General features: G+C 46.2%; 2 protein-coding genes across 2 annotated transcripts in view; both read left to right on the top strand.

The window, feature by feature from the left end:
• Positions 1–115: 115 nt before the first annotated feature.
• LOC115053402 (microtubule-associated protein 2-like) lies at positions 116–11,788 on the top strand. The gene is made up of 10 exons (XM_029518066.1): positions 116–2,620; positions 2,837–3,034; positions 3,199–3,336; positions 4,094–4,149; positions 4,969–5,154; positions 5,311–5,425; positions 6,394–6,704; positions 10,328–10,409; positions 10,703–10,815; positions 11,080–11,788. Exons 1-10 carry the CDS (start codon positions 250–252, stop codon positions 11,287–11,289), a joined length of 3,780 nt encoding a protein of 1,259 aa, XP_029373926.1. The 5' UTR covers positions 116–249; the 3' UTR covers positions 11,290–11,788.
• Positions 11,789–14,021: 2,233 nt separating this feature from the next.
• Positions 14,022–24,881, top strand: part of unc80 (unc-80 homolog (C. elegans)) — a 34,652-nt gene continuing 23,792 nt past the window's right edge. The window contains exons 1-15 of the mRNA XM_029520404.1: positions 14,022–14,134; positions 14,586–14,634; positions 14,967–15,123; positions 15,511–15,851; positions 15,992–16,115; positions 16,213–16,277; positions 16,573–16,715; positions 19,962–20,235; positions 20,324–20,458; positions 20,564–20,780; positions 21,264–21,404; positions 21,992–22,260; positions 22,354–22,710; positions 22,804–22,935; positions 23,315–23,462. Of these exons, the coding sequence (XP_029376264.1) occupies positions 14,043–14,134; positions 14,586–14,634; positions 14,967–15,123; positions 15,511–15,851; positions 15,992–16,115; positions 16,213–16,277; positions 16,573–16,715; positions 19,962–20,235; positions 20,324–20,458; positions 20,564–20,780; positions 21,264–21,404; positions 21,992–22,260; positions 22,354–22,710; positions 22,804–22,935; positions 23,315–23,462 (2,644 nt within the window). The 5' untranslated portion in view covers positions 14,022–14,042. The remainder of the gene's footprint in view (positions 14,135–14,585; positions 14,635–14,966; positions 15,124–15,510; positions 15,852–15,991; positions 16,116–16,212; positions 16,278–16,572; positions 16,716–19,961; positions 20,236–20,323; positions 20,459–20,563; positions 20,781–21,263; positions 21,405–21,991; positions 22,261–22,353; positions 22,711–22,803; positions 22,936–23,314; positions 23,463–24,881) is intronic.

Below are 24,881 nucleotides of genomic sequence, written 5' to 3'. Positions count from 1 at the left end.
GAATCTCAAGTGCTGACGCTACAGGGGAAACAAAAAGCTGTTGAGACAGCAACGGTTGAAGGAGCAGAACTCATCTTAGCTGAGCCTCCTCTGCCCTCAGTGAAAGATAAGGATCATTCTTCAGTTGAGCGTGGCGATCAGGAGAAAAAGGATGTTGTCGAAGAGGCTGATGTTAAACGGCCTTTACAAGGAGAGGAGTCCGCAAAAGCTACGACCCAAGACAAAGATGGCAGCAAATCAAAAACAACGATGAATGAAAGCAAAGACGAACCAGGGGTGGCTGAGGGGACGCATAAGAGGGACCGAGACAGCGGCAGTGACATCAAGTTATCTGAGACGCCGGTGACCGATGCTCAAAAAGTCGACAGTAGCCAAGAAACAGTCAAATCAAGTCCAACACTCAGTACAGAATTGACGTCCGCGTCAGATGTTTTTGCAGAACACCAGCCGGGAGCAACAACCTATTTTGAGACCTTTTCAGAAAGTCATGAAGTAGCGTCGCCACAAACTCAGAGCTATTATGAACTCAGCACATCGGGGGAGACTCAGCCGAGCGGGGAAACTGAAAGCGTTTCGCAGAAACCAGACGAACAACAGGAATGGAAAGTTAGGACATGCAAGATGTCAATAGAACAAAGAAGCCTGTCCTTGAACATTACTGTTGGCTCCTCAGCGGGACAGACGGGGAAGAGAGAGAAGTTGAGGACCCTCTCGGATAGCTTGTGTCCAATCAGCGGCAGTTTGGATGGTTCTGATATTTACCCCTCAACACCGTCTGCGGAGGCCAGTGAACCAAAGCCTCCTCCAGCTGTGTCCATTACGCTGTCTTCCACTCAGCTGCCCAAAGATCCTCCCGCCAAAGCGGAAGCACCTCACCCCTCTGATAAGCGCACCTCTGGTTTCGAGGCAACAAGCAGCCTGTCCGAGATGTTGGACCTGGCTGGATCCCTGCCCCAGCATTCACTGGAGAGGAGAGAGGTCGACCACATGCGACGAAAGTCCATGCCGGTGGATGTGTCAGCTCTGGTGGGGAGTTCTTTGGCCACGCTTGCTTTGGGAGAGCAGACCTCCAAAATGGCCGTCGGGGACAGACAGCCGGAGGAACTTGGCTACTGTGTCTTCAATGAGTACTCGGGGCCCATGCCTTCTCCTGCCGATGTACCCAGTCCTGGAGACTCTCCACACCAGCACTTCCCTTCTGTGGAGGTCGAGGAAGGGCTTGGGACCACAGAAGCTGAAGGTGTCCAGAAAGGATTCCCAAAGCCAGATCACAAAGAAACTGTCGCACAGATATCTCAAAAAACAGTCACTGAGAAGAAAGATGCACCATTAAAGACTAACCTGGCTCTTGAACGAGCTGTGACAAGTGGAGTAAAGCCTGATCGCTTAAGGATCCCGATGAATTCCTCAAAGGAGAGACTGACTGAATTTCGTCTGGAGAGTGGCCTGCCAGGCGACATAAAGATCCAAGCAATCCCTGAGGTGGACATTGAAAAGGACCCATCCAGAGAGGCCTCTCCCATCCCGCCGGACAATTCCTTTTCTTTCACGCCTGCAGAAACTGGAAGGAAGGTTCCCCCAACTCCCACCACCCCCAAGTCCCCAGATGATGCATCCTCAGAAGGCCAAAACACTGGAGAGAAAGAGATGAAATGTGTCGTGTCAGAGGTCAAAGCAGAGAATGAGCTCAAGAGTGAGAGCATTGATAACAAACAGCCAGCGCTAGACAAAGGAGTGGCAACTCCTGACCAGGAAAAATCAGAAAAAAGAAATGCAGACCCAGAAATGTCAAATATAGACATGTCTTCGGCATCATCCCAGTCTATAGGCGAGAGCACAGAAATCATGGATAAGAAGATTGAAAGTGACAGTGGGACAACTGAGGGATTAGAATGTCGAGAGAAGAACGAGAGCTCAAAAGCTGTTGAGGATTTAAGCACTGAAAAGGCCCCAGATGAGAAGGATCTCCAAATCAAGTTACAGGAGGTAACTGTGGAAAAAGGCTCACCAAAGCCACAAATAGCCTCTCCCATCATCATCATCCCTCAAGCCGAAGTAGAGGAAGAAGGAGAGGATGAGGATGACATTGAGATTACTCAACCTGCTCCCCTCGGGACGGATCAAGCCAAAGTTAGAACGGAAGGGCAACCGAAAGAGGCCATGAGGCTGACGGTCGACAATCCAGCAAAGTCTGGAGCCGAGGAATGGAGTGACAGCGCACAAAACAGTGACAGCGGGGAGCCTGCGACGGACAGTTCACACTTGTCCCCATGCTCCGACCGTGAACTTTCCCAGCCAACAGAGGAAGGACACAGAGGTGAAGGGACGGGAGATGATAAAGCAGCAGAAGACCCACGAATAAACCGAGACGAAGCAAAGAAACAGACGGATGAGGGGGTAAAGGAAGACCAAACAGGAGAAGAGGGACTGGAGAAAGTTGCTTCTGACGAGGTGCATCAAGAAAAAGCGGAAAAAATGGTGAAGGAGGCGGACGAGGAAGAGGAGAAAGATATCGAGATTGGTCAAGAGGCAGAAGAGACATTTGATCCGGCAGCTAACGATGAAACCAGCATGGACGTCTCCATCCTAGAAACAGACAGTGGCTGTATGCACTTAAAAGGTACAAAACATGGAAAATCAATTGTAAAAAAAAAATAAATAAAAATAAAAAGCAATGTTAGTATACTTTGAACCTATTGTTTTATATATAATAACAATTTAGAAACAGGAAGTAAGTTTACTTTTACAAGTAAACCTGAATGCGTCTTTTGTTATAAAGTAGCTCCCATCAGTGAGTCTGGAGAAATAGTCCTGTTTTGATCCCTCTCCACTGCAGATGATGACAAAAGTATTATGACTGAGCAAATCGAAGCCCTTCCTCACACCCAGAGTCCAACCAGTACACCCGTGGTGGTGGACAGACCCGCTAAACGGGCCCATGGCAGAGGAAGGGGCAACGCTGGCACTACTGACAGCAAAGTGTCCCGCAAAGTACCCAGCCACCATCCAAGAGAGGAGATGAAGAAGAAAAAAGGTTTAAAAAAGAAAAAAGGAGTATTGTTGAGCATAAATTTTAACCATGTGTATTTCACTTTGCACTGTTTATACGGCAACAAACTCTAATATTCTTTGTCAAAACAAGATTTGCGTCTTTGTTTTTGGTATTTTGGTATAATCCTTGTCTCTCCTTTTTGCCAGTAGGCGTGAGGAGGGCTGACCAGAATAAGGTGTCAGCCCTCCAAAGTCGTTCTCCGTCTCGAAAGAGTGTAGCCAAAGTGGCAGCCAGACATCCTAGGCCTGTTCTGCTGCACGGCTCTGCTAGACGCAAGGCCACAGGTGACCGCTTTTCACCGGGAGTCAGTGTCGTGGATAGAGAGAGCAAACCAAAGTACGATACTTAAGAGAATCTATATGGAGCCGAGCGGCCAGTAATCCTTCAAGGCTTTGTTCCTTTTTTCAAAACGAATATGACAACTTCGTCGGTATAATTGACGAGGCTCTCTCTATTGATGGCACTTTGGGAAATGGAGCAGGTTCAATGTAGCTGGCAAATACCACGTGCTGCTGACTCACTTTTAAAACTGCCATACTTTTCCTCACCAACATGTCACTGCATTTCTTTTGTTTTTTTCTCTCTCTTTTGATTCGTGGTTTCTTTTTTATCTCAGTCAGAAAATGATGCATTTTCAGCTGTTCGGCTCCATGACATCCATTTTTTTTTTTTTTTTTTTTTTTGCTGGCTGATACTGTAGTTTGTGACTTACAATTAACGATGGTTGTACGTTGGTTTTGTTTTGTTTAGTTTTGCTCTTTTTTTTTTTTGTGGAGAACTAACTGTACTTGTTTGGTTTATGGCTTTTCTATGTTTGCTGGAAATGGCTTCAGAGTTGTTGTGTGTCGGTTGGTGTGGGAAAGCCTATGAATGTGAAAAGACACAAAAATGCTGTAATGTGAGTTGTTTTTTTTTTAGCGTTCTCTCTGTCCTTTCATAGTACATTACTCCAAGGATTTCTGTGTAACATCCACACTCACAAATGTCTCCCACTGCTGGTTGATGCTGATTATTACAATAGCACTCTGTTTTTCTTTCCAGCTATGGAAAGCCATCAGCCCCTCAGTGTGGCCCACCAGTCCAGGGAGAGGACCGCAGTAAGTGACTACTCAGACACACAATCCCATGTCTTTTTAAAAAAAAATGCACCTCACTTATAACTATCTGGCAAGTGTTATTTACATATTTTGCCCTTTAAATTCGAATGAGATGTTTACAGAGTGGACAAACGTAACGTTAGTTGTATCATTTGAAGGCGTGCTACAGTTGGTGCATCTGTCTCATCGTATGCTTTACTACACTGCTCTGTGTTGCATCATGAGGGCATTTGGTTGCATGTCCTTTCACATGTTTTCTTCCTCTCCCTCTTCTTCCGCATGTCTGCGTCCATATTCTTGTTTCTTTGTGTGCGTACTCCTTTCCATCTTGCACGCCTGCCTCTGCCCCTGTGTGTTTCAGTCTCGACAGAGAAAGCCTGTGAGTAAAGATATCAAGTGATGTGCGGTTCTGAGCAAAAGGGTTTAAAATAGAAAAGTGTGCAGCTTTATGTCAAAGGTTAACACAAATGTTGAATTCATACAAAGCACTCCCAATATTTTCACTCTTTTCTGTGCTACCTTTCATACATTTACATCTGTGTTAGTCTTTTAAAAGGTAACAATCTCTAAAAATTAAAGGTTCTCCTTGTCCAAGAAAAATCAAAGAACCAGATGTGAATGTCGCTCATTCAGTATCATCACTAACTTTTCCAAAGTAGCTTTATGTGCAATGTGACACACACATTCATGTGATGTGCATGTATGTTTCATCTCCACTCCATCCTGTCTCACATTCTCATGTCTCTGCCTCCCTGCCTGCTCGCCGTCCACCCTCCCCGACTGCATGTCGTCCCGCTTCCCACGGCGGCTTCTGTCCAGAGCCCCACGAGGGCCGTTCTTTTAAAGATGGCAGTGCAGCGTCGGGGGTCCGATAACCAACCCCCCCGGCCCGGCTCTGCCTGTAGCCTTAAACGGAGCCCCTTGGCGGAGGCGGAGCTCAGTGAGGTCCGCCCCTCCTCTGCGTGCTCCCGTGTGTCCCCTCTGCCAAACAAATGGGCAGAAAAGGTAACGTGAAAGGGGGACAGGGACAGATAGGTAGCTGTCACCAACGTTCATGTGTGTTTCCTGTGGGAAAGCTTTTTTGTTAACTCTTTAGTGTGTGTGTGTGTTTGTGTGTGTGTGTGTGTGTGTGTGTGTGTGTGTGTGTGTGTGTGTATTCAGGAGAGAGCATACCGCAGCCCGGAGAAGAGGTCATCCCTCCCCAGGCCGGCCAAATCTCTGACTCGCCACACCCCCGCTGCTGAGCAAGAAGACAGCACTCCCACCAGGCCCACCTGTAAGAACACAAACACAAACTGTGCTCACCTGCTTTTACGGCGCTTCTTAACGGACTCACTTTGGATAACTGGCACCACCTCACCCACCCTCCCCCACCCCCTCCTTGTCCTTTTTCCTCCCTCTTCCTCAAAGCGTTCCAGTCTAGAGCGGACAACAGGTCTGGAAGAGCCCCTAGTATGGCAGGTAGACCACCCAGTAAAACTCATCCTGTGAAACCCTCATCATCAACATACGGCATCTAGTTGTTAGTCTGTGGTGTTTTTGTTTTTAATCGTATTAATTACTGCAACATGTGGACTTCTTGAAGTCCATTGACAAAGTATTGATTCATTAATCATATTCTGAAAGGTGTCAGGTGATGGCTTTATTTTCCAATCTCAATACTTTTTACTCTACCCTGAATGCACAGCACATTTGCAAAATCCATGAATGGCCCACATCGTCCAATCAGAAAGACGACAATTTTGGCCTAAATCAACGCGAATATTCTGATCATATGAAATTTTGGCTTTGTTCAGCCTGCAGTTGCCCTTTCAGAGGAACGAGGCGTGCTCCATAACAAAAGGTCCCTCCATCTTGGTCGAATTCAAGACATTGTTAGCTTAGATACTGTTGTCACTGCACCAGTGTCCCGGCAACAGGCCCTTCAGCATGAAATGAACTCAGCTGCCCGTGTGTGCTTCCACGCTCCTTGTCAAACAGTCTTGTTTGACTTGCGTTGTTTGTTGTGCGGAAATGGAGACAATTTGACACAGAGCAGCGTTCACAGCTCCATGAGTGTTTTGTTGTCTTATCATCAGAACCATAAAGGCTCATCCACACCACTCCATCTGTTGCTCTGTCTGAGTTGTTTGTCTCTCTTCCCTTTTCCTTTTTTCTTCCACATTTCAGAAAAGGGTTTTTCTTTCCCTATCCCTCCATGCCTCCTCCTCTTCTCGTCCTAATCCAACCTTTCCTATCTCCTAGGCACGGACTCTGCACGTTCGCGATCAGTGCGCAGCGGCGCCTCCACCCCTGGCTCTTCTGCCGTCACACCCGGCACACCCCCAAGCTACTCTTGCCGCACCCCGGGCTCTCGCACCCCCGGCAGCCACACCCCCAAGTCCTTCAGCGTCCTCCAGGAGAAGAAGGTGGCGGTGATCCGGACCCCGCCCAAGTCGCCATCCTCGGCCCAGCGGCAGCTGAAGGTCCTCAATCAGCCCCTGCCTGACCTGAAGAATGTCAAGTCCAAGATCGGGTCCACTTCCAATCTCAAGCATCAGCCAAAAGGCGGACAGGTAACAGGACTGTGGTGGACGGTCAGTGTCATTTAGGTAAAGGCAAAAACAGATCGCACTGGAGGTCCAGTGGAGTTTGAATCTGCAGACAAGTTCAAATAGATGTACATAAAAACATGTATATTTAATAGTTCCTGGTTTGAAGCATTTCCCAACTTCAACCACACGATGGCAGGAAAGGATGGAAGAAAAAACAAAAAAGTGTACATTTTGAATGAGAGATGTGCTGTTTGGCTGCAGGTAGTAGGTTGGAACTTGATATATCCCTCGCTGCAAATCAATCAAGCTAATATGATTTAATCGAAGTGCAGCTTCATATCATCACTATTCACGCTCGTAATCATCCACAGATTGGAAGGCAGTGAGAAGAGATAAGAAATGTTCCTATCAGGACGAATGTCAGAATGATTTATTCATCTTTCTGCAGTCAGAATACAGGAACAGTCATTACTTCTCTTTAAACAATGTCTCTGTCTGGCTGTCCTTCTTCCTCTTTGTTTCCTTTCCTCTCCCTGAGTTGTAGTAATGTTGTAAAATGCTCGGATCCACCTACTCACATCTTCACGCTCACTCACTGCTTGGCCCGCCCTCAAAAAACCGCTTGCCATCTTGCTGTGCGTTTTGCTTCCTGTGACTGTCCTCTGCCCTGTCCCTGTCCGCCATCATCTCTGTCAGCCCGGGTGCGCCGCTTCTGGCCTCTTCCCTCCTCTTGCTGTCTCTTTGTCTCTCCTTTCCTTACCCCTCCCCCCGAAATTTCTCTCTACTTCAGTTTTTACCAGGAAAGTCTCCTAAAATGACAAAATTTGAATCCAAGGAACTGTCGGCCTGCCCCCGGGGAGCAGCTTTCGTCATTACCCTTGACTATTAATAACTGCAAACAGGAATTACTTACTGTGAAGTCGTAACAAGGGCAGCGAATGAGAATATATCAACTCCCTTTTTCCTCAAGACAAAACAGTTTTTCAGAGTCCGGATTTTGTCATGCATCACAGTTACACATGATGATTTAAAAAAAATAATAATAATAATCAGGTGTTCATTCTGGATATAAATGCAAGTACTCGCGGATTGCTTGCTGATGATTGCATATCCAAGGAAACCAGACAGTTTTAATGTTCCTGGAGTGTTACAGAGGCGAGACTTTTCATTAAGCCCTGTGAAATATGCAGAAGGAGATGATCCATTGTCACGTTGCCAGCTCACTTCTCCTCTGTGACATGAGGGCAGAAATTTTTAATGAAGCTGGCTGACGGAGAGGCAGCACAGGAGGATTTTTGGGTGCATAGTCTGATCAAATGGAGGCTTTTATTAGAATTCATTTTTAAATGAAAGACATAAGTGTATATTGAACGTATTTGTAATTTTAAAATGTCCTAATTTCATCTTATTTCGACGTTTTACCTCAAATAATACTCGCTTTCACTCACAAAAAGCATTGACTTTGGCATTTAATCCCGAGGCTGAAGCATTTTGAGGATGCTGATGCTTTGTCATTGGTTGACCTTGCAGATGTCTGTGCTGCAACAGAAGGGAAAAGGAAGAGCAAACTGCAAAATAGAAAGAAAGACAAGGAGAGAGGAAGATTTAAAATCTGTAATAAGGGCAGTGTGTGTGTGTGTGTGTGTGTGTGTGTGTGTGCGCAGGCTTGAGGTTTAGAGGAAGAGCTGTCAAGTGAATCCGTGTCAGAGCATTGTAGACCAGAGATGGGACCCATGTGTGTTTTCCCTGAACGCCTCTTTCTTTTTTATCTCCGCCTGCATCCAATTTGGTTCCTTGAGAAATGTTTCCATCCTTCCATCATTCAAGGAATTGCTTGTGCCAAATTTTAATTTACTTTGTTTGGAGACATTTTTGATCATCTATTGACTTGGTGCGTTTGAACCTTGAAACCTTTTCAGTTTTCAAGTTATGATATCGTTTGTTATAAGATGGAATATTTCTGCCTCCTATGCAGCACGGAAAAAAAAAAAAAAGAAAAAGGCCTGTAAATGTAAATACATGTTAAATGTAGATGCATGTGAAGACACATTGATCACTCATCGCACACTTCAATGAGGCACATATGGTGTTTTTTTTTGTTTGTTTGTTTGTTTGTTTGGTTGGTTGTTTTTTTGGGGGGGGGCGTGGGGGTTGGATTTTGTTTTAGGTTCACATTTTAAACGAGAAGCTGGACTTCAGTCATGTTCAGTCAAAGTGCGGCTCCAAGGATAATCTGAAGCACACGCCCAAAGGAGGCAATGTATGTACGCCCTTTCTCTTTTCTCTCTCTCTCTCCCCTTTCCCACTCCTTCTCTTTCTCCCTTCAGCTGGGGCTGTTGTATGTGCTATCTGTTCATCTGTGGACCCATCTGTTTGTCTGCCATTGGCTCGTTCCAGCCAAGCAAAACAAGGCTTTATTTCCCATGTGCAGGGAACATCCATGTTACTCCTTCCTCAAAGAAGAATACAAAAAAATCAAATAAAATAAAGTCCCATTCCCTCTTAAAAGGGATAGATTTGTGCTTTTAATACTTGTACTAATAGTGTATGTTGCCCTTTGGAATTAAACTCTTTGAAATATGCTTCAGGTGCCATTACAGATCTATTTCAAAGTGTAGCGAGTTCATGGCTCTGTGGAGCATCTGTACGCTGATAACTGTCTTTATCCTGGCAAAATAAAAAAAAAAAAAAAAAGGGAAAAAGAAATTCCATCAAGATAAAGCTTCGGTTTATGTCCTGTGGTCTCGCTCAGATGAAATTCAGATGCTAAAGTGAGCTCCAACAGATTGATAGGTCGTGGATTTAAAATTGGGACACTTTTACAGGATTATTTTGGGCGGGACAGACTGAGGGGGGAGGAAGAGGAGGAGGAGGAGGAGATGGGCCTTTTTTTTATTTAAGCTTCTTCTCCTCAGCCCTCAGTGTTATCTGTTTGTTTGTGGCATATTTAGAGAAAAAAAAAAGTCACCCTGTCATTCCCAGGTCATGATCCCAAGTGTTAAACTGGACTTTAGCCACGTTCAGTCTAAATGTGGCTCCATGGACAAAATCCAGCACACAGCAGGCGGTGGAAATGTGAGCATTCACACACACACACACACACACACACAAGCACACACTAAAGAACAATGCTCTAATCCAATTAACTGCCATTTTCAGCCATGAACATATCTGTAGATGGTAGCTGTGGTGTGTATTCACCTTTTCCAACAGTGTTTTGTCCCTCGGAGGCAAATATGTACAATTCTCTTTTTGCATTAGCACCAAAAAGTTGAGACTTTTTGCCTTCGTCTGGGCTACGACATACAGCATCTCTGCATAGTGTGTAAAGTCCAAATATAAACACCCCTTTTATGGCATGCAGGGTTGTCCCCGTACGTGTGGAGACACACTAATTCATATCACCCATGGACGACAAAGTTTAACAAAAGCGTCTGCTCCCTGTAGCATCACGTTATGCTTGTGTCTGTTTGCTATCAGTGTTGCTGCCGCTTGCTTTCATGTTAGCACCCTGCAGGGAGCCGACACCGACGTCGCTCGTCTATTTGAGATGTTATTTGTTTGTTTATTTTGGGCCAAGCCGTCTCCTTCCCCTAAACGTGAATTCATTCAAGCCTCTGCGTGCGCTGTGCTGCTGCCCGCAGGTCCAAATCCAGAGCAAGAAGATCAACTTGAGCCACGTCACCGCCAAATGTGGCTCCATGTCCAACATCCACCACAGGCCAGGTACAGAGACATCTCCAGTACATTTATTTATCACACATTCAGATCTGAGAAGGTGCTTCGTCGTCCTACTGCTTTTTAAGAACGAATCAAAATCGAATACACCTTTTATTTATCTGTCCGAAGTTAAGATGTGACGACACAACAGGATGAAATGTACCTAACAAATATTGGCTTTTTTAGGCTTGCTTAAAGTATTATAATAAGATGAACTTGATTTTGTTGAGCTACATTTCATGTGGTTTTCTATTAATTTGTGTCTAATTATTGTCCCATCTTTTCCCTCTCCTTCCCAGGGGGGGGTAACGTGCGTATTGAGAATGTGAAGCTGGACTTTAAAGAAAAGGCCCACGCCAAAGTCGGCTCCCTGGACAACACCAGCCACATGCCCGGAGGGGGGAACATTATGGTAAAAGCATGGCTCGAATTACGGGGGAGCTCCACTGAAAGCCTGCCCTGAGACATTCAGGGGTGGAGCTCTTATCCGTTGTCCACTTTAAGCTATATCTGTGGGAAACTTTTGGCGGTATTTTTTGAAATTGAATGAATGATGTGAATGGTATGATATATGGATTATCCTCAAATGATATTGAAACGAAGCGAAATGTGCACCCAGTGTTTCTGTCGCCGGAGGCTCCTTTAAAAACATCCCTGATTTCAACTTTCCCGCCAGATTGAGAGCCACAAGCTGTCCTTCCGGGAAACAGCCAAAGCTCGTGTGGACCACGGTGCCGAGATCATCGTCACCCACTCCCCCGGGGTGGAAACGGGAGGCACTTCGCCCCGCCTGTCCTCCGCCGGCAGCATCAATCTCCTGGAGTCACCGCAGCTCTCCACGCTGGCCCAAGATGTCACCGCCGCCCTCGCCAAGCAGGGCTTATGAGCCAGCTGCCTCCGGTCTGGATACCCCCGAAAAGGAAAACAAAAAAATAATAATTAGAAAAAAAGCCCACACCATTACTCCTCTTCCCATCAGTCTCATTCACTGTTCAGATTCCAATGTTCTCCCAAGGTTCCCTTGCTGCAACATGACACCCCCCCACACACACACACACGTACACACACACACACACACACACACACACACACACACACGGCTGTAGTAGTTGATTGACCGTCTCGTCCATCAACAACCCCTCCACAGCTTCCTTTGGGATTTTAAAAACTGAATTCTAAGCTCATACTTAGTTCAACTCCTTAAAATGGGACTCGACCAGTCAATCCTCTCTTGTTCCTCATTCAGTTTTTTTTTTTTTTTTTTTTAACTAAAATATGGACTTTTCTGTTTTGGTTCAAGTCGGCTGAATGCTGAAGTTCGACTAGATGTGTTGATGGTTTAATGATTGTACAGTGATATTTTTAGTGTGAAAATCATCACGACATTCCACATGCCGGGGAGGATGGGGGAGGATGGGGGGTGGGGGGGTAAAAACGTAAACGTCCAAGGCAAACTCATGCATCACGCCCGTTCAGAATTTATATGGTACTGAATGCAAGACATAGCTACTAGATACTCGGCGGTAGTCTTAATGAAACGTGTGTGTCAGAGACATAACTTACAGAAACATGGCGTGTTACTGTACTTGCAAAAAGAATTGTCGATGAGCATGTCTGCTAAAATGTGACATTTGAAATCAAACCGCACGACCAACCAGTTTTTTGTTTGTCCGTTGGTTGTATTTTATTCTTATGATTTCCTGGTATGTGCTGAATCGTTGGGGTGGGGGGTGGAGAAAACAAAAGTGTTATCTTCTTATGTTGTTTTCCTTTTATATATATATATATATATATGTGTGTGTGTCACTGTAGTGGAAGTTGTTCCAGTTTTGTATGTTCCCTGTGGCTGCACTGGCTCATTAGCACTTCGATGTTAATAACCATTGCAGTTATGTTGAGTCAAGTGCTAAAAGGCTAGCTTTCCAATAGATTTTCCTTTTTTTCTTTGTCTCTTCTGCAAACCAATGGGCTGCTCTTTTTCAGTTTATCTTTGGTTTCACATTAGCTCTGTGGTTTTATTATTAGGCTGCAACAATGCTGTTATGCTGGCATGGCAAAAGAAATATTAAGAAATTTTTAGTGCGAGCGTAAATGGCCCGGGGTGTCTCAGCTTAAAGGTCAGACCTCTAAGAGGCCTCTCACGCACCTTTGACCATTTTGATTTTTTTTCCTTTTGCAGAGGATGGATCTGACTGAGCGAAAGGGTCCAAAGTTTGTTTGGCTTTTTTTCAGAGAAATACTGGAACGTGAAGCTTTACATGAAAACATTCCAGCTACGAGTGCGATTGAACCAGGACATGGAAGAAGAAACGAGGGATTCCTTTTAAACATAAAAAAATAAGAGAGGAAAAAAAAAAAAATCAAGACAACAACAAACAAACAGTTCTAGCATTTCCTCTGCTCACCTTTGTGAAACTCCTCTGTCCCTCCCTCCTCTTCCTCTCCCTCTCCAATGTCAGCGACCCCTCCAGTGTTCTTCTGTGCTTCCTATATCCTTGCCTCCTTCCCTCCCTAGCCACCTCATTGCCTGTGTAATTGTATTTAAAAGAACATGTAGATGTGTGCACACTTTCCAATGTTTGAGATGTACTGACGACAAATGCTCCTACAGGATGACGACAACAGAAATAAAAGAAATAAAAACTGCCTCACTCACATTGTTGTCGGTGTTGTTTGTTTTTCCTTTCATCATTTACATCACACGTGTTTATATTGGAGGCTATCACTGTGACAGCCCCAGTTTCGGCTTGAAAAGCTTTTGCACAGGTATATATGTGTAACTTTGAGAAACTGAGTATTGTGTTGCTGCGGCTCTTTTATTTCCACAACATGGAGAGAGATACTGCACATTTGCCTTTCTCTGCAGGATAACAGACGTGCTCAGTTGATACAATATGACGCACAGATACCCAAACAGTGGTCATGCATGCATGCATGCATCATACTTTCTGAACTGACATTGGCTCCCATCAGTCATCACCCATTCGGTTTAGCTCCATGGAAGGAGCAGTTGTAACTTTCGATCCTTCGCAGTCAGCCCTTGGAGAGAATATAGTGAAGCAATAATATTTCATTGGTTTAACTGAGATGTGTTTGTTTGGACGCATCCTCCTTCCGTAGCCTATGTAGGTCACCTGGGTTATTAAACAACCTGTTGATGTTCAGGTGAAGGGAGGCTTAAATGCACCGCACGAATCGATCGCGGTGGTTTGCGTTTATATGTTATTTTCGGCGTCTCGGGGGGGGGGGGGGGGGGGGGTAAAACATCTGGCACAGCTGCGCACTGCGTCTTTAAGCTTCCCGCTAATTTTTTGAAGGGAGGTGCTGAATCTTCTCTCTCTCTCTCTCCGTCTCTATCCTTTCTGACTCTACCTCAATCTCGACCGAGCGACCGACACTTGCAGCCATTTTACGCAGGACGGACCTAATCATGTCGTGAAGGGGGAGGAGGGGCTGGGTGTGTGTGTGTGTGTGTGTGTGAGGGGGGGGGGGGGGGTGGGGGGAGGGAGGGGGTGAGGCGATCACCTGGGCAGAGCCAGCAGCTCTCAGTCCCGGCTGTGGTCGAGCACGCCCAGCCGAGGAGCAGAGCAGAGCAGAGCAGAGGAGAGGAGAGGAGAGGACAGTCGAGATCCGGCCAAAATGGTGAAGAGGAAGAGCCTGGATGACAACGAGCCGGAGTGCGGGAAGGGAATACCGTTCCCCATCCAGACCTTCCTGTGGAGGCAGACCAGGTTAGTGTTTTGAGCCTCAGCCGGGGAATGATAACAGGTGTTCGCCGGAGAAAATCACGGAGATCGAGGCTCTGCCAGCTGGTGGAGGTGAAGTCGGATCCGGACACAGGAGCAGGATGTCCCCCCAGGATAGATAGGACTTATACCGGGAATGAGTGTCAGTGCGCTGGTTTCGCTGAGGAAGGTGGGCTGCATGTTTTGGGGTTGTTTGTTTGTTTGTTTGTTTGTTTGATTGTGGTGCAGATTGTATGATGTCACACCTGGAATGCTTTTTTTTTTTTTGGAAAGTGGGCCAAATTCAGAGACAGATAGGATGGTGCCTGGACTAGCCGCAGTGAAATGAGTGTCATGTCTTCATTCTGATCTGTGATTAAGCAGTGTGAAAAGCCCATTTTTCATTTTTGTCTCTCTGTTGTTTTGATTTGTTTTTATTTTTATTTATTTTTTTTAGTGCATTTCTGCGTCCAAAGTTGGGGAAACAGTACGAAGCATCTTGTGTGGTAAGCTATTCCCATAATGCTCTGTGAATGGTGATTGGAAATAATCACTCCCTTCCCTGTAATCTGTTTTTACCATAATGCACCTGCAGATCAAGTGGGCTCTTTATTTTGCATTTAGTAAATTAGTTTTTGCCCTTGCTTCCTCCTATTACCCGGAAGCCAGACCTTTGGACACTCATATCCATAATGACACCTATCCAGATCCCTTTGGATCTAAACAGAGCTGCCAGTGTCTCTCCCACAGGCATTGTCTTGCTTGAGGCCATGTGAGACATTTAGATGTTTAAAGAAAAAGGCTGTAGTTGCCGGCTGATGTCTCTTTTCCTCCCCAGTCCTTCGAGCGGGTACTGGTGGAGAATAAGCTCCACGGGCTGTCCCCGGCCCTGTCAGAAGCCATCCAGAGCATCTCCCGCTGGGAGCTGGTCCAGGCAGCCCTGCCTCATGTTCTCCACTGCACCTCCATCCTGTTGTCTAACAGGAACAAGCTGGGTGAGGTGACACGCAGGACACACATTGTCGGCATCGGCTTGACAGCCTCATCCGGGTTATCCTCATTCAGCAAAACACAGAAGGTGCACAGTGGAGTTACCAATTATGGAAAAACGAGGTCCGGAAAATGTCTCTTTAGAGGTTTAGAGTGAAGAGTTGTGTGTTTTATTTATTATCTAAATGCTAAAAAAAAAACCACTTTGAAGAAATTAACATTCACTGACTGTCTAAAGCATTCAAATAGATACAACATCAGACAAGATGCTGCTGAAAAAAAGATGTTCCTTGAAACATCCAGTAATGTGCTAAAAACCCTCCGATGCCATCACTGCATGTTGCCCATCCATCACCAGCGCTTATTAACCTTTGGCCTCTGACCTCTGACAGGCCACCAGGACAAGCTGGGTGTGGCCGAGACCAAGCTGCTCCACACGCTGCACTGGATGCTGCTGGACGCCGCCCAGGAGTGCAACCACGAGCCGAGCCTGGGCCACGGCTGGTCCAGGGGCAGCAGCAGCAGCGCCTTCCTCCAGCCTGTGGGAAACCAGGGCTCATCCCCGGGGGCTCCTGGCTCCGGGTCTGGCCCTGCCCTAGTGGGGTCGGGGCCTCAACACAGCGGCTCCTTGCTGGAGGAGGACGAGCATACTCGCACCAAGCTCTTCCACAAGAGCATGGTCACGGTGGAGCTGTTTGTGTTCCTTTTTGCTCCGCTTATTCACAGAATAAAGGTCAGTTACTTCATGGATGGATGTGCAACCTTGACATAGACGCTGAAAGGAGCATTTGAATCAGGTGTGAATCCACCCCCTCTGCTTTGGAGGGACCTGCAAAACCGCATCTTATATTTGTTTGTTTGTTGTTTGTTTAGGAGTCAGACCTGACCTTCCGATTAGCCAGCGGCTTGGTAATATGGCAGCCAATGTGGGAGCACCGCCAGCCTGACATCCCTGCCTTCACCGCGCTCATCAAACCTGTGAGAAACATTGTCACAGGTGGGGGCACGAAACGCTTCATACGTCCCTTTAGGTCGTTCTATCTCCTTCTAATTCCTCGCAATTAACATGTAATCTGCTTTGCCTGTTTCAACAGCTAAGAGGAACTCCCCAGTCAACAACCAGTGCAGCCCCTGTGGATCCACCAACCCCGGTCCCATGGTGAGCGAGCGCATTTAGCTCAGATCTTTGTCAGCTTTTGCTTCTCATGTTGATTGAATGTGTTCAGACATAAGTCTGGGGCCTCTCCAACCCCCCCCCAGCCAATCCCCGTCAGTGTTCCCAGAAGGGCTTGCCGCTAATATTCATTAGCACCAGCCATCCGGGAGCATCAGGCTGGTTAGCAGCGGTCATGACATAAACCTCACTCCGAACACAGAGCCTTTAATTACAGGAAGTGTCCTCCCTGTTTATCTACCCGTACGCACTATCTATCCATCTCTCTCTCCCCCCACAGGGCTTCCAGGTGGTTTGTGAAACTGCCCGGTCAGAGTCCTCCTCCCCCACGGCTGGAGAGCAGAGCTGTCGTCGTGGTAACTCGGTCGAGAGAGGTGGCCCTTCCAAGCAACCGGCGACGGTGAAAGGCCCCTCCAAGAAAAAGTGAGCATTTCGTTGAATTTAACTTGAAGAAGCCATGAGACAGGAAGCACTCGATCATGTGTGCTTCATTGATTTTTGATTTGGGAGTTATGTCGAAGCATCGTGCCCATTCAGGCGTGCTGTTAAGCTGGAGGAGGTGGCAGTGTCATAAATAGTGCTAATGCAACAAGGCTCCTCTGGAGACAAGCAGGAACAAGATAACCCACTGACGTTTTGATCCACAGTTGGCTTTCTTTCAAGCGTGTGTACACATCAAAGTGATTTTTTTTTTTTTTTATTTTATTTATTAATTTTTTTTTTTGGAACAGCAGTATTTCGATTGATTTGATACTCCTATCATGTAAAAAGCTAAAGATAAACAGTCCCGAACTAGGTCAGAGAGCTTCACAGTCATGGCTGCATCAATTTTAATTTTAAACTCTAAAATCTGATAAGCGCCACACCCCCCAACCCTAACCCCCCCCCCCACAAAAATAAAATGTTGGAAGAATTGTAACATAATGACAAGGATGATGTTGATAATAAGTTGGAAGATGAGATCACACTTAGAAAGCACCTCTATATATATATATATATATATATATATATATATATATATATATAATTTGTTTATATTTAAGAAAATAAGAAAATTCTGAAAATCACATCTGACCCACCGTTTATATCAAACTTATTTCTATGTCCAAATGTATTATATTTCAATACTGTTTGGATTTTCATCAAGCCGAAATATCTAAAGCTGCTTTTTTTTTTATTATTATTATTATTTCCATGTAGATTAATACATCTAAAAAGAAAATCAAAAATATTTCACGTGACTAATATCCTTATTCCAGGAAATACTATAGAAGCTGGTGGTTCTGGAAAGGGAAATACATATTAATCATTATAGATTCATGCAATCAAATATAAATCCAAAAAAACAAAAGAGGAAAGAGAAGCAGTGCGGCGATTTCTAAGTGACCCGCATTGACACCCTAGCTGGTGCCATCATCTTGTTGATGGCTAAACACTTAGCCCTGCGGCACCATCTGTGGAGCACGCTGCACAGCGCCGCTCGCTCCACTAGCTTGTGAAGAGCTAATGTATATGAATAGCTCCTCCTTCCCCTGTGTAATATGTCGCTCCAAGCAGCAGTGTGTTGTCCGTCAGCGTGCGTGCGCGCACACACACATCCCTTGCGTGAGCATTAGCAGACCCAGCTAACGTTTGACCACATAACCAGGATAATTATGCTGAAGTAATGTGCATTACGTCTCATGCTGGCAGCGTCCCTGGCCTGGCTTGATTTTGGTCTGCCCACGGCAAATCTGGCATTGTAAATCTGCCCTTGCTTTGCCTCAGACTAGGCAGGTACGACCAGCTGACTTTATTTGGAGACGTATTGGGATTGAAGATTGCTTGAAAGTCGTCATCCAGGTGTCTCTAAGCTTCAAGGGCATTGAAACGCATTTACTGTGAGGAAGCGTCACATTTTAATCCCATGATACACCACAAATATGATGCACTGCAGTACTGGATAATACCAAATGGGATCTGCAGAGCGTCGCCAGATAAACAATTCTTAAAAATCACATTCGGCACATCCCACGTGGGTGTTGACTGCTTTTAAGTTCGTCACGACGGGTCTGTCATCATCCTGAGTCACACCAACCGGCGTTCTGAAATGCAGGAGAAGGCGTAGAGAGGTTGATAAGCCGTCCATTGCTCATCTCAACTCGTTCTGACAGCCAGGCAAGTCACTCCGGCGCTTCTGCTGATCCATGTGACAACCAGCAAGTGACTGCAAATCAAAATAAGCCCGAAGAACCCCCCTCCCCCAAGCTAGTTATATCCTCATACATTCAAACGCCGAAGGATTTTTGAGCAGTCACACAGTATATCCCTATTGTTTTGCTGCGCACACACAACAAAGACAGATTAATGGCTCTTTTTTGTGTTGGTGCTGGCAGCCTGGAACTGCTGCATGGGATGACATGAGAGGAATGCAATGTATATGTGCATTTGATGGGATTTGACTGCAAGAAGGAATTTATTTCAATCTTCTCCTACTGCATGGATGGCTTACTCACACCAGCAATTTTCAATGAAAAACCATCCCTTGAATCCAGACTTAGCTTTTTCCCTCTGTCGCCTCGGGCCTTGTTGAGCCGACAATTGTATCTGCTCCCCGTAGCGCTCGCCCTTCTGTGCTGCGCCACCCCGATATTTCTACCATCAGCTCCTGTGATTAATGCAGCTTATTCATCCCATAGCGCAGCATCTCACGCTGCTCAGAGCTCTGCTGATGCTGAGGCAGTTTCCATGGCAACCGCTGGCTGCTGCATCTCTCCTACCGCATGGAGCCCGTCAGGGGGCTGGGCCGCTGCCCTTTGGCGGGCCCGGGATGGCTGGCTGGCTGGCTGTCGTCACTCGGTCTCCATGGCGACCTGACACAACAGCAGCAGGCGGACAGAGTGTGTGCGCGTTGGCTAGACAGTGAAACACGATATCGCCTCCCTTCGCTGTCCTCTCTCAAAGTGATTCATGTCAATATCGACCGTCTCTTCCTGCTCCATTTATTACGACTGCCAAGATTAAATGCCTTCCTCCCCCCCCTCCCCTCCGATCTCTCTCATGGTATCAATATGTTCCCCCACAGTGTGCAGCGTGTCTATACCTTCTGCTGCTAACTAACTGCCGACCTTCACTCCAGCTCATTTACAGTGGACTCACGTAGGCCGAGGCTCCCTCTCTCCCCCGCTGCTCTCCCAATGATGCTGGAGGGAGGCTGTGCCCTTGTTTAGCGTCCTCTTTTGATGCATTGTTAATGAAGCAGTGTGGCAGGAGTTCACAATGGGCTATCATAAAAGGAAAGTCACAAATATGCTGCAATAGTTGTGCTTGTAGTTAGTTGTGCGACAGCAATGGAGACGCATGCAAAATGCTTCAGTTTGTGATGCAGTTTTCGCTTTTGATCAGGCAGCTGTCTGGATTCAATAGTGTCGCTTTCAGTACCTCATAATTTAATCTATTATCTTCCTTAAATCAATTAGTATCCTCCTTTCCGTGACTAAAGCTGCACAGCTTCTGCTTCCATGGAGATTTCCCCGTAATGTATTTATTTGTTTCTAATTACATCTGTAAATGTAAAAAGAAAAGAAGTGTCAATAAAGCATACTTTCTTATTGACATTTTGCTAACTCTGCATCGAAAAGGTCACAATGCCTCAGTCAATTGCAGTTTTAACCTTTCCCCTCGTTCCAGGACATCGGCCCCCGCTGGCCTGCCGACCCTGGAGGGCCAACAAGCACGTTACGCCACCTACTTTGACGTGGCAGTGCTACGCTGCCTGCTGCACCCCCACTGGACAGAGGAAGGCGTGCACTGGGCCCTGATGTATTACCTCCAGCGGCTGAGGCAGATTTTTGAGGAGAGACCGGAACGTACCCCGGAGCCCTTGGTGGCACCCCTGTCGCGGCCACGCAGCAGCTCTATGGTGGCCGCAGCACCCTCGCTGGTCAACACCCACAAGACCCAGGTAAAGGAAGTAACCGTTTGGACTTCACCAAACAGATTTTTACGTGGCACACACACAATCGAATGCTTTTCATTTATTTGTTTTGCAGGATATGAGTCTGAAGTGCAATGAGGAGGGGAAATCTCTGAGCACAGAGACCTTTACAAAGGTGTCTCTGACCAACCTCCGTCGACAGGCAGTCCCTGACCTCTCCTCTGACCTGGGCATGAACATCTTTAAAAAGGTCTGTCAGTCTAAGTGAAAACTTGCATCAGAAAAGTAGGGTAGTGAGGCACCAAAAGGATGGTGGTTCTTACCCGATAGTCCCCATCTTCCCGTTTCTTTCCAGTTTAAGAACCGACGCGAGGACCGGGAGAGGAAGAGCTCCATCCCCTTCCATCACACAGGAAAGAAGCGTCAGCGCCGCATGGGGGTTCCCTCCCTGCTTCACGAGGACCACCTGGATGTCTCACCCACGCGCAGCACCTTCTCCTTCGGAAGCTTCTCCGGCCTGGGGGACGACCGGCGAACTCTGGACCGTGGGGGCTGGCAAGCCGCCATTATGGGTATGCAGAGCGGTGGTTATAATCAGAAACGCGCACTTTCTTCCTCTCCATTAAGCTCTCATTTGGTGATTCAGAGGCTTCTTAGGCCTATTCTGTAACACTTCTATTTTTTTAGCTCTCTCTGAGGAGTGTGAGTAAAAATTGCCAAAGGCTCAGAGAAGTTATTATTATCATCCAGAGTTTCTCAAACACTTGAACCCACTGCTCCCTTCGACGTGACTGTTGCGAATCTACTTGCTGCTGCTTTGAACGAGTTCAAGAAAGAGAGGAATAAATTCAATAGTCCAAGAGGAGATACAGCCATTTTAATTACGTATTTAACTATGTAAAAAAAAAAAAAAAATAGAACCACAAGGTTATCACAGAAAAACAGGATCTGAAGATCAGCCCAGGTTGTGTGTTGAAAAGAGTCAGCTGTCATTTTGGCACGTGTGTGTCTGTGAATCACCCAGAAAAAGCATATCTGTCTGCATCACTTTCCAGGCAAATTCACAAGGAGGGGCAGCTCAGACACAGCTGCAGACGCAGACAGCCTGAGTGCCAAACACTCCCATTCCCACCACTCCCTCCTCCGAGACATGCCGGATCACTCCAACAGCCACAGCGATAACACCGTCAAAGAAGGTAAGGGCAAAACGTGCAAAAACATATTCAAGATTGTACTCCAACAAATCTCGAGGTAAATAAATAAATAGCTATTTTTGTCGTAAAGTCAGAATGGTAACATCAAATACACCTTGTAATGAAAATGTACAATCATATTACTGTCCTTTGGCGGCAACAAAGGGAGAAGAGACCCTGCTGGCTCTCCTGCTAAGGCCTGGTGAGCTGAGCAGAAATAGGACATGGTTATATAACAGAAGTTTGTGACCGTCCCAATTTATATATAAATAATACTTCTGGCTTTAGAACACGAGCCACACTGCATCACAAAATCCAGGAATTAAACAGTAAGACCTTCCTGAAGGCATACAGCCCTTAAATGAAATCTTGAATAATAGGGAAAAAATCCCTTAGCTGTCAATACAGGAGCAAGAAGCACCGTTTACACCATATTTTTATTCGGTAATTTTTGTAGTTTTCTAACATATGAAGCACAGCGAGGTTCGATGCAAATCTATAGAAAAAGATCTTATATAGCAATAAAAAAACTAAAGCACACTATTAACCAGGAGCACACACAATGCACGATAAACTTCTGTTTCCTAAAGTTCGATCCCAGATCTCCACCATCACCATGGCGGCGTTCAACACGACAGTGGCGTCCTTCAACGTGGGCTACGCAGACTTCTTCACCGAGCACATGAAGAAACTCTGTAACCCCGTCGCCGTTCCCGAGATTCCCGTGGAGCCGCTGGCGTGCGCCAACCTGCCCCGCAGCCTAACCGACTCCTGCATCAACTACTCCTGTCTGGAGGAAGGGGAGAACATTGAGGGGACCAATAACTTTGTGCTGAAGAATGGCATGCTTGACCTCACTGTAAGTGAATTCGGTGGGCTCTGCAGATTCTTTCACTCATGTCATATTAACAGTTGCAGCAAAAGTCATGCCTCCTACCACTGCGTATTCCAGGCTGTCCTGAGAGCGCTCTACGCCATCTTCAGTCACGACATCAGCTCCAGGATCTGCGACGTGGCCCTCAACATCATCGACTGCCTGCTGCAGCTGGGCGTGGTGCCCGGTATGGGAAAGAAGCTGTCCAAGCCCGACAACAAGGAGAACCAGGAGGCACGAGCCAAAGACCCGGCCGGTCCAGGCCTGGGAGGAGGCGCCCAGGGAGGCGGGACGGTACCGGGAGCAGGCGGAGGGGGAGATGGAGGCGGAGGCGGAGGTGGAGGAGGAGGAGGAGGAGGAGGAGGTGGAAGTGGTGGAGGGAGTGGACAGGGGAGCAAAGATGATATCAAGAATAACAAGGAGAACGACAAAAAGGTGAGCTTGAACTGTGCATTCAGAGGTTTGTGATCCAGGGTATGAACGCAGAGCAGATGTAACAGTGCCTTTCACGTCGCTCGCCATGAACAGGAGGAGGGCTCGAGCCTCAGCACCCACCGCCTGGCTCTCACCATGCTGATCAAGATAGTCAAGTCCCTGGGCTGCGCTTACGGCTGTGGCGAGGGGCACCGCGGACTGTCGGGAGACCGCCTCAGGATGCAGGTCTGACTCTTTCCTCTAACTCGGCTGAGCTTTGCAAGGGCGCAAGCCTCAGACCTGCACATTTTGTGATGCTGAGATTAACATGCATTTCTTATCACCAATATTGGCCCTTTGCTGTCATAAAAGTGGAATGAATCCTGGGAGAGCAATGGGGAGGATTTTTAACTTTAGCTGGCGGCAGCTGCTGGTCGATATTGTTTCATTCTCAGATCCAGCTGTGAAGATGAAATTAGATGAGATAAGCTTGATTAAAACTGATGAAAAGCGATGAGAAGAGCACATCTTGCGCTGCATTCCTTTCCGGCTTATTTTTCATAAAAAGTAGGGAAATCCCTAATAATGCTAAAGTGTGCCTGTGTGCCAAATCTTTCTCTTTCAGGCCCAGAACTGCCTGACCAGCCTGTATAAGCTGGACAAGCTGCAGTTTCGCCAGACAATGCGCGAGTATGTGAACAAAGACTCTCTCAATAACATTGTGGATTTCCTGCATGCGTTGCTGGGCTTCTGCATGGAGCCCATCACTGACAGTAAGTATTTAGTTTGTGTGCGAGCTGGACTGAATGTGGATCTTGACTGCTACGCGCAAAATAATGCCAACGCGCTGACAGTAATTGCAAAAATAAGCAAGAACTGCACATTATGCATGATGCAAAAGTGACCAGGACTTAAACACCATTTGTTTTGAATGCCAGAAGAATCCATGATCGATTGATGCTGCAAATTACATTCACTTGTACCATTGAATTATTTGACAATGAATAACAATTTAGTGTACAAAATGTCAGCATGTACAAAATTTGATTACGTGCTTTTAAATAAACATAAAAGTCAGCATGCTGGCATGCTAACAATGGCAATGCCAACATGCACATAATTACTCGGTATAATGTTTGCACATTCACCTTCTCAGTATACTAATAACATATCACAACCAAGCGCCTGCAGAACTGCAATTGCCCTGATCCTCAGCTGTCCTTTCGAAGGAATTCTCAAATGTGCGAAATGGTGCAAAATGGTGAAAATGCTGACATTATACCTGCACACCATCTGTAAGTTAGTGTGGTCAGTGTGAACATGCTGACTTTTGTTTGGCAAAGAACTGTGGGAGATTTTTGGCTTAAAACGAGGATCTCGACCTTGTAGGGATGACAAATGTTTGCACAAAAATGTAATTCTAATCCATCCTGTAGTTATTGGCTGGCCAGCTCACGTTACTATCTTTAGAACTGCAAAGGGAGATTGGCCAAAAAAAAAAAAGCCACAGTTTCGGTGTGATCTTCTCACGAGGCGTCCTGTTTAGGCTGAAAGATGAGAGCCTTTCAATTTGTGATGAGAGGGAACATCAGCGCACCTTCACATTTCACAAGCTGCAAGCTGTGAATGTTGAGCATTGACTTTCAGAATAACTGACTGACTGTGTTTTCCATTCAAATGTACAAGTCACTCAAGGGTCTATATGACGGACTAGTATGAGATTTGACATTTTGGACGATTATTCTGCTGCACTTTAGCTGATGAAGCTCAGTTATACGACTGCTGTCTCACCCTGCACTTTGACTTTGCATTCCAGCACTATCCCTGTTTATATGTGTTTTTTACCTTCCTCCTTCCACTCGTCTCGCTTGTCCGTGTCCCTTTATTGTCGTCCTCCTCCCGCTTCCATCCTGCCTCTTTTTCTTCGCCCACTCCAACGAGCTGAGACCTACTGTCCTTTCTCACTCATCCATTCTGTACACTTGCCAATTCAAAGCTTTGCCCATTACATTTCTGCTCAATCAGTGGCTTTATTGCTGAGCATTGACACACATTGTACATGCTAGTTTTGCACCAAATGAAATCATACGACACAAACATACTGCACAATTGGCAAGTTACTGAACTGATGAGTGTTTTAATTATGAAAGTGAACAGGGCACCTTTTTTTTTTTTTTTTGTTTTTGTTAGTG

This window comes from Echeneis naucrates, chromosome 2 (assembly GCF_900963305.1).
Source record: "Echeneis naucrates chromosome 2, fEcheNa1.1, whole genome shotgun sequence".
Lineage (NCBI taxonomy): Eukaryota > Metazoa > Chordata > Actinopteri > Carangiformes > Echeneidae > Echeneis > Echeneis naucrates.
The sequence above is the reverse complement of the archived record's forward strand: the minus strand, read 5'-3'. Positions and strand labels throughout refer to the sequence as shown.

Excerpts from the sequence above, each read along its gene's own strand:
- LOC115053402 (XM_029518066.1), top strand. The coding sequence starts at position 250 with ATGAATGAAAGCAAAGACGAACCAGGGGTGGCTGAGGGGACGCATAAG. Across the intron at positions 5,155-5,310 it reads CAAACAAATGGGCAGAAAAG|GAGAGAGCATACCGCAGCCC; the intron begins GTAACGTGAAAG and ends GTGTGTATTCAG. Across the intron at positions 6,705-10,327 it reads ATCAGCCAAAAGGCGGACAG|GTCCAAATCCAGAGCAAGAA; the intron begins GTAACAGGACTG and ends TGCTGCCCGCAG.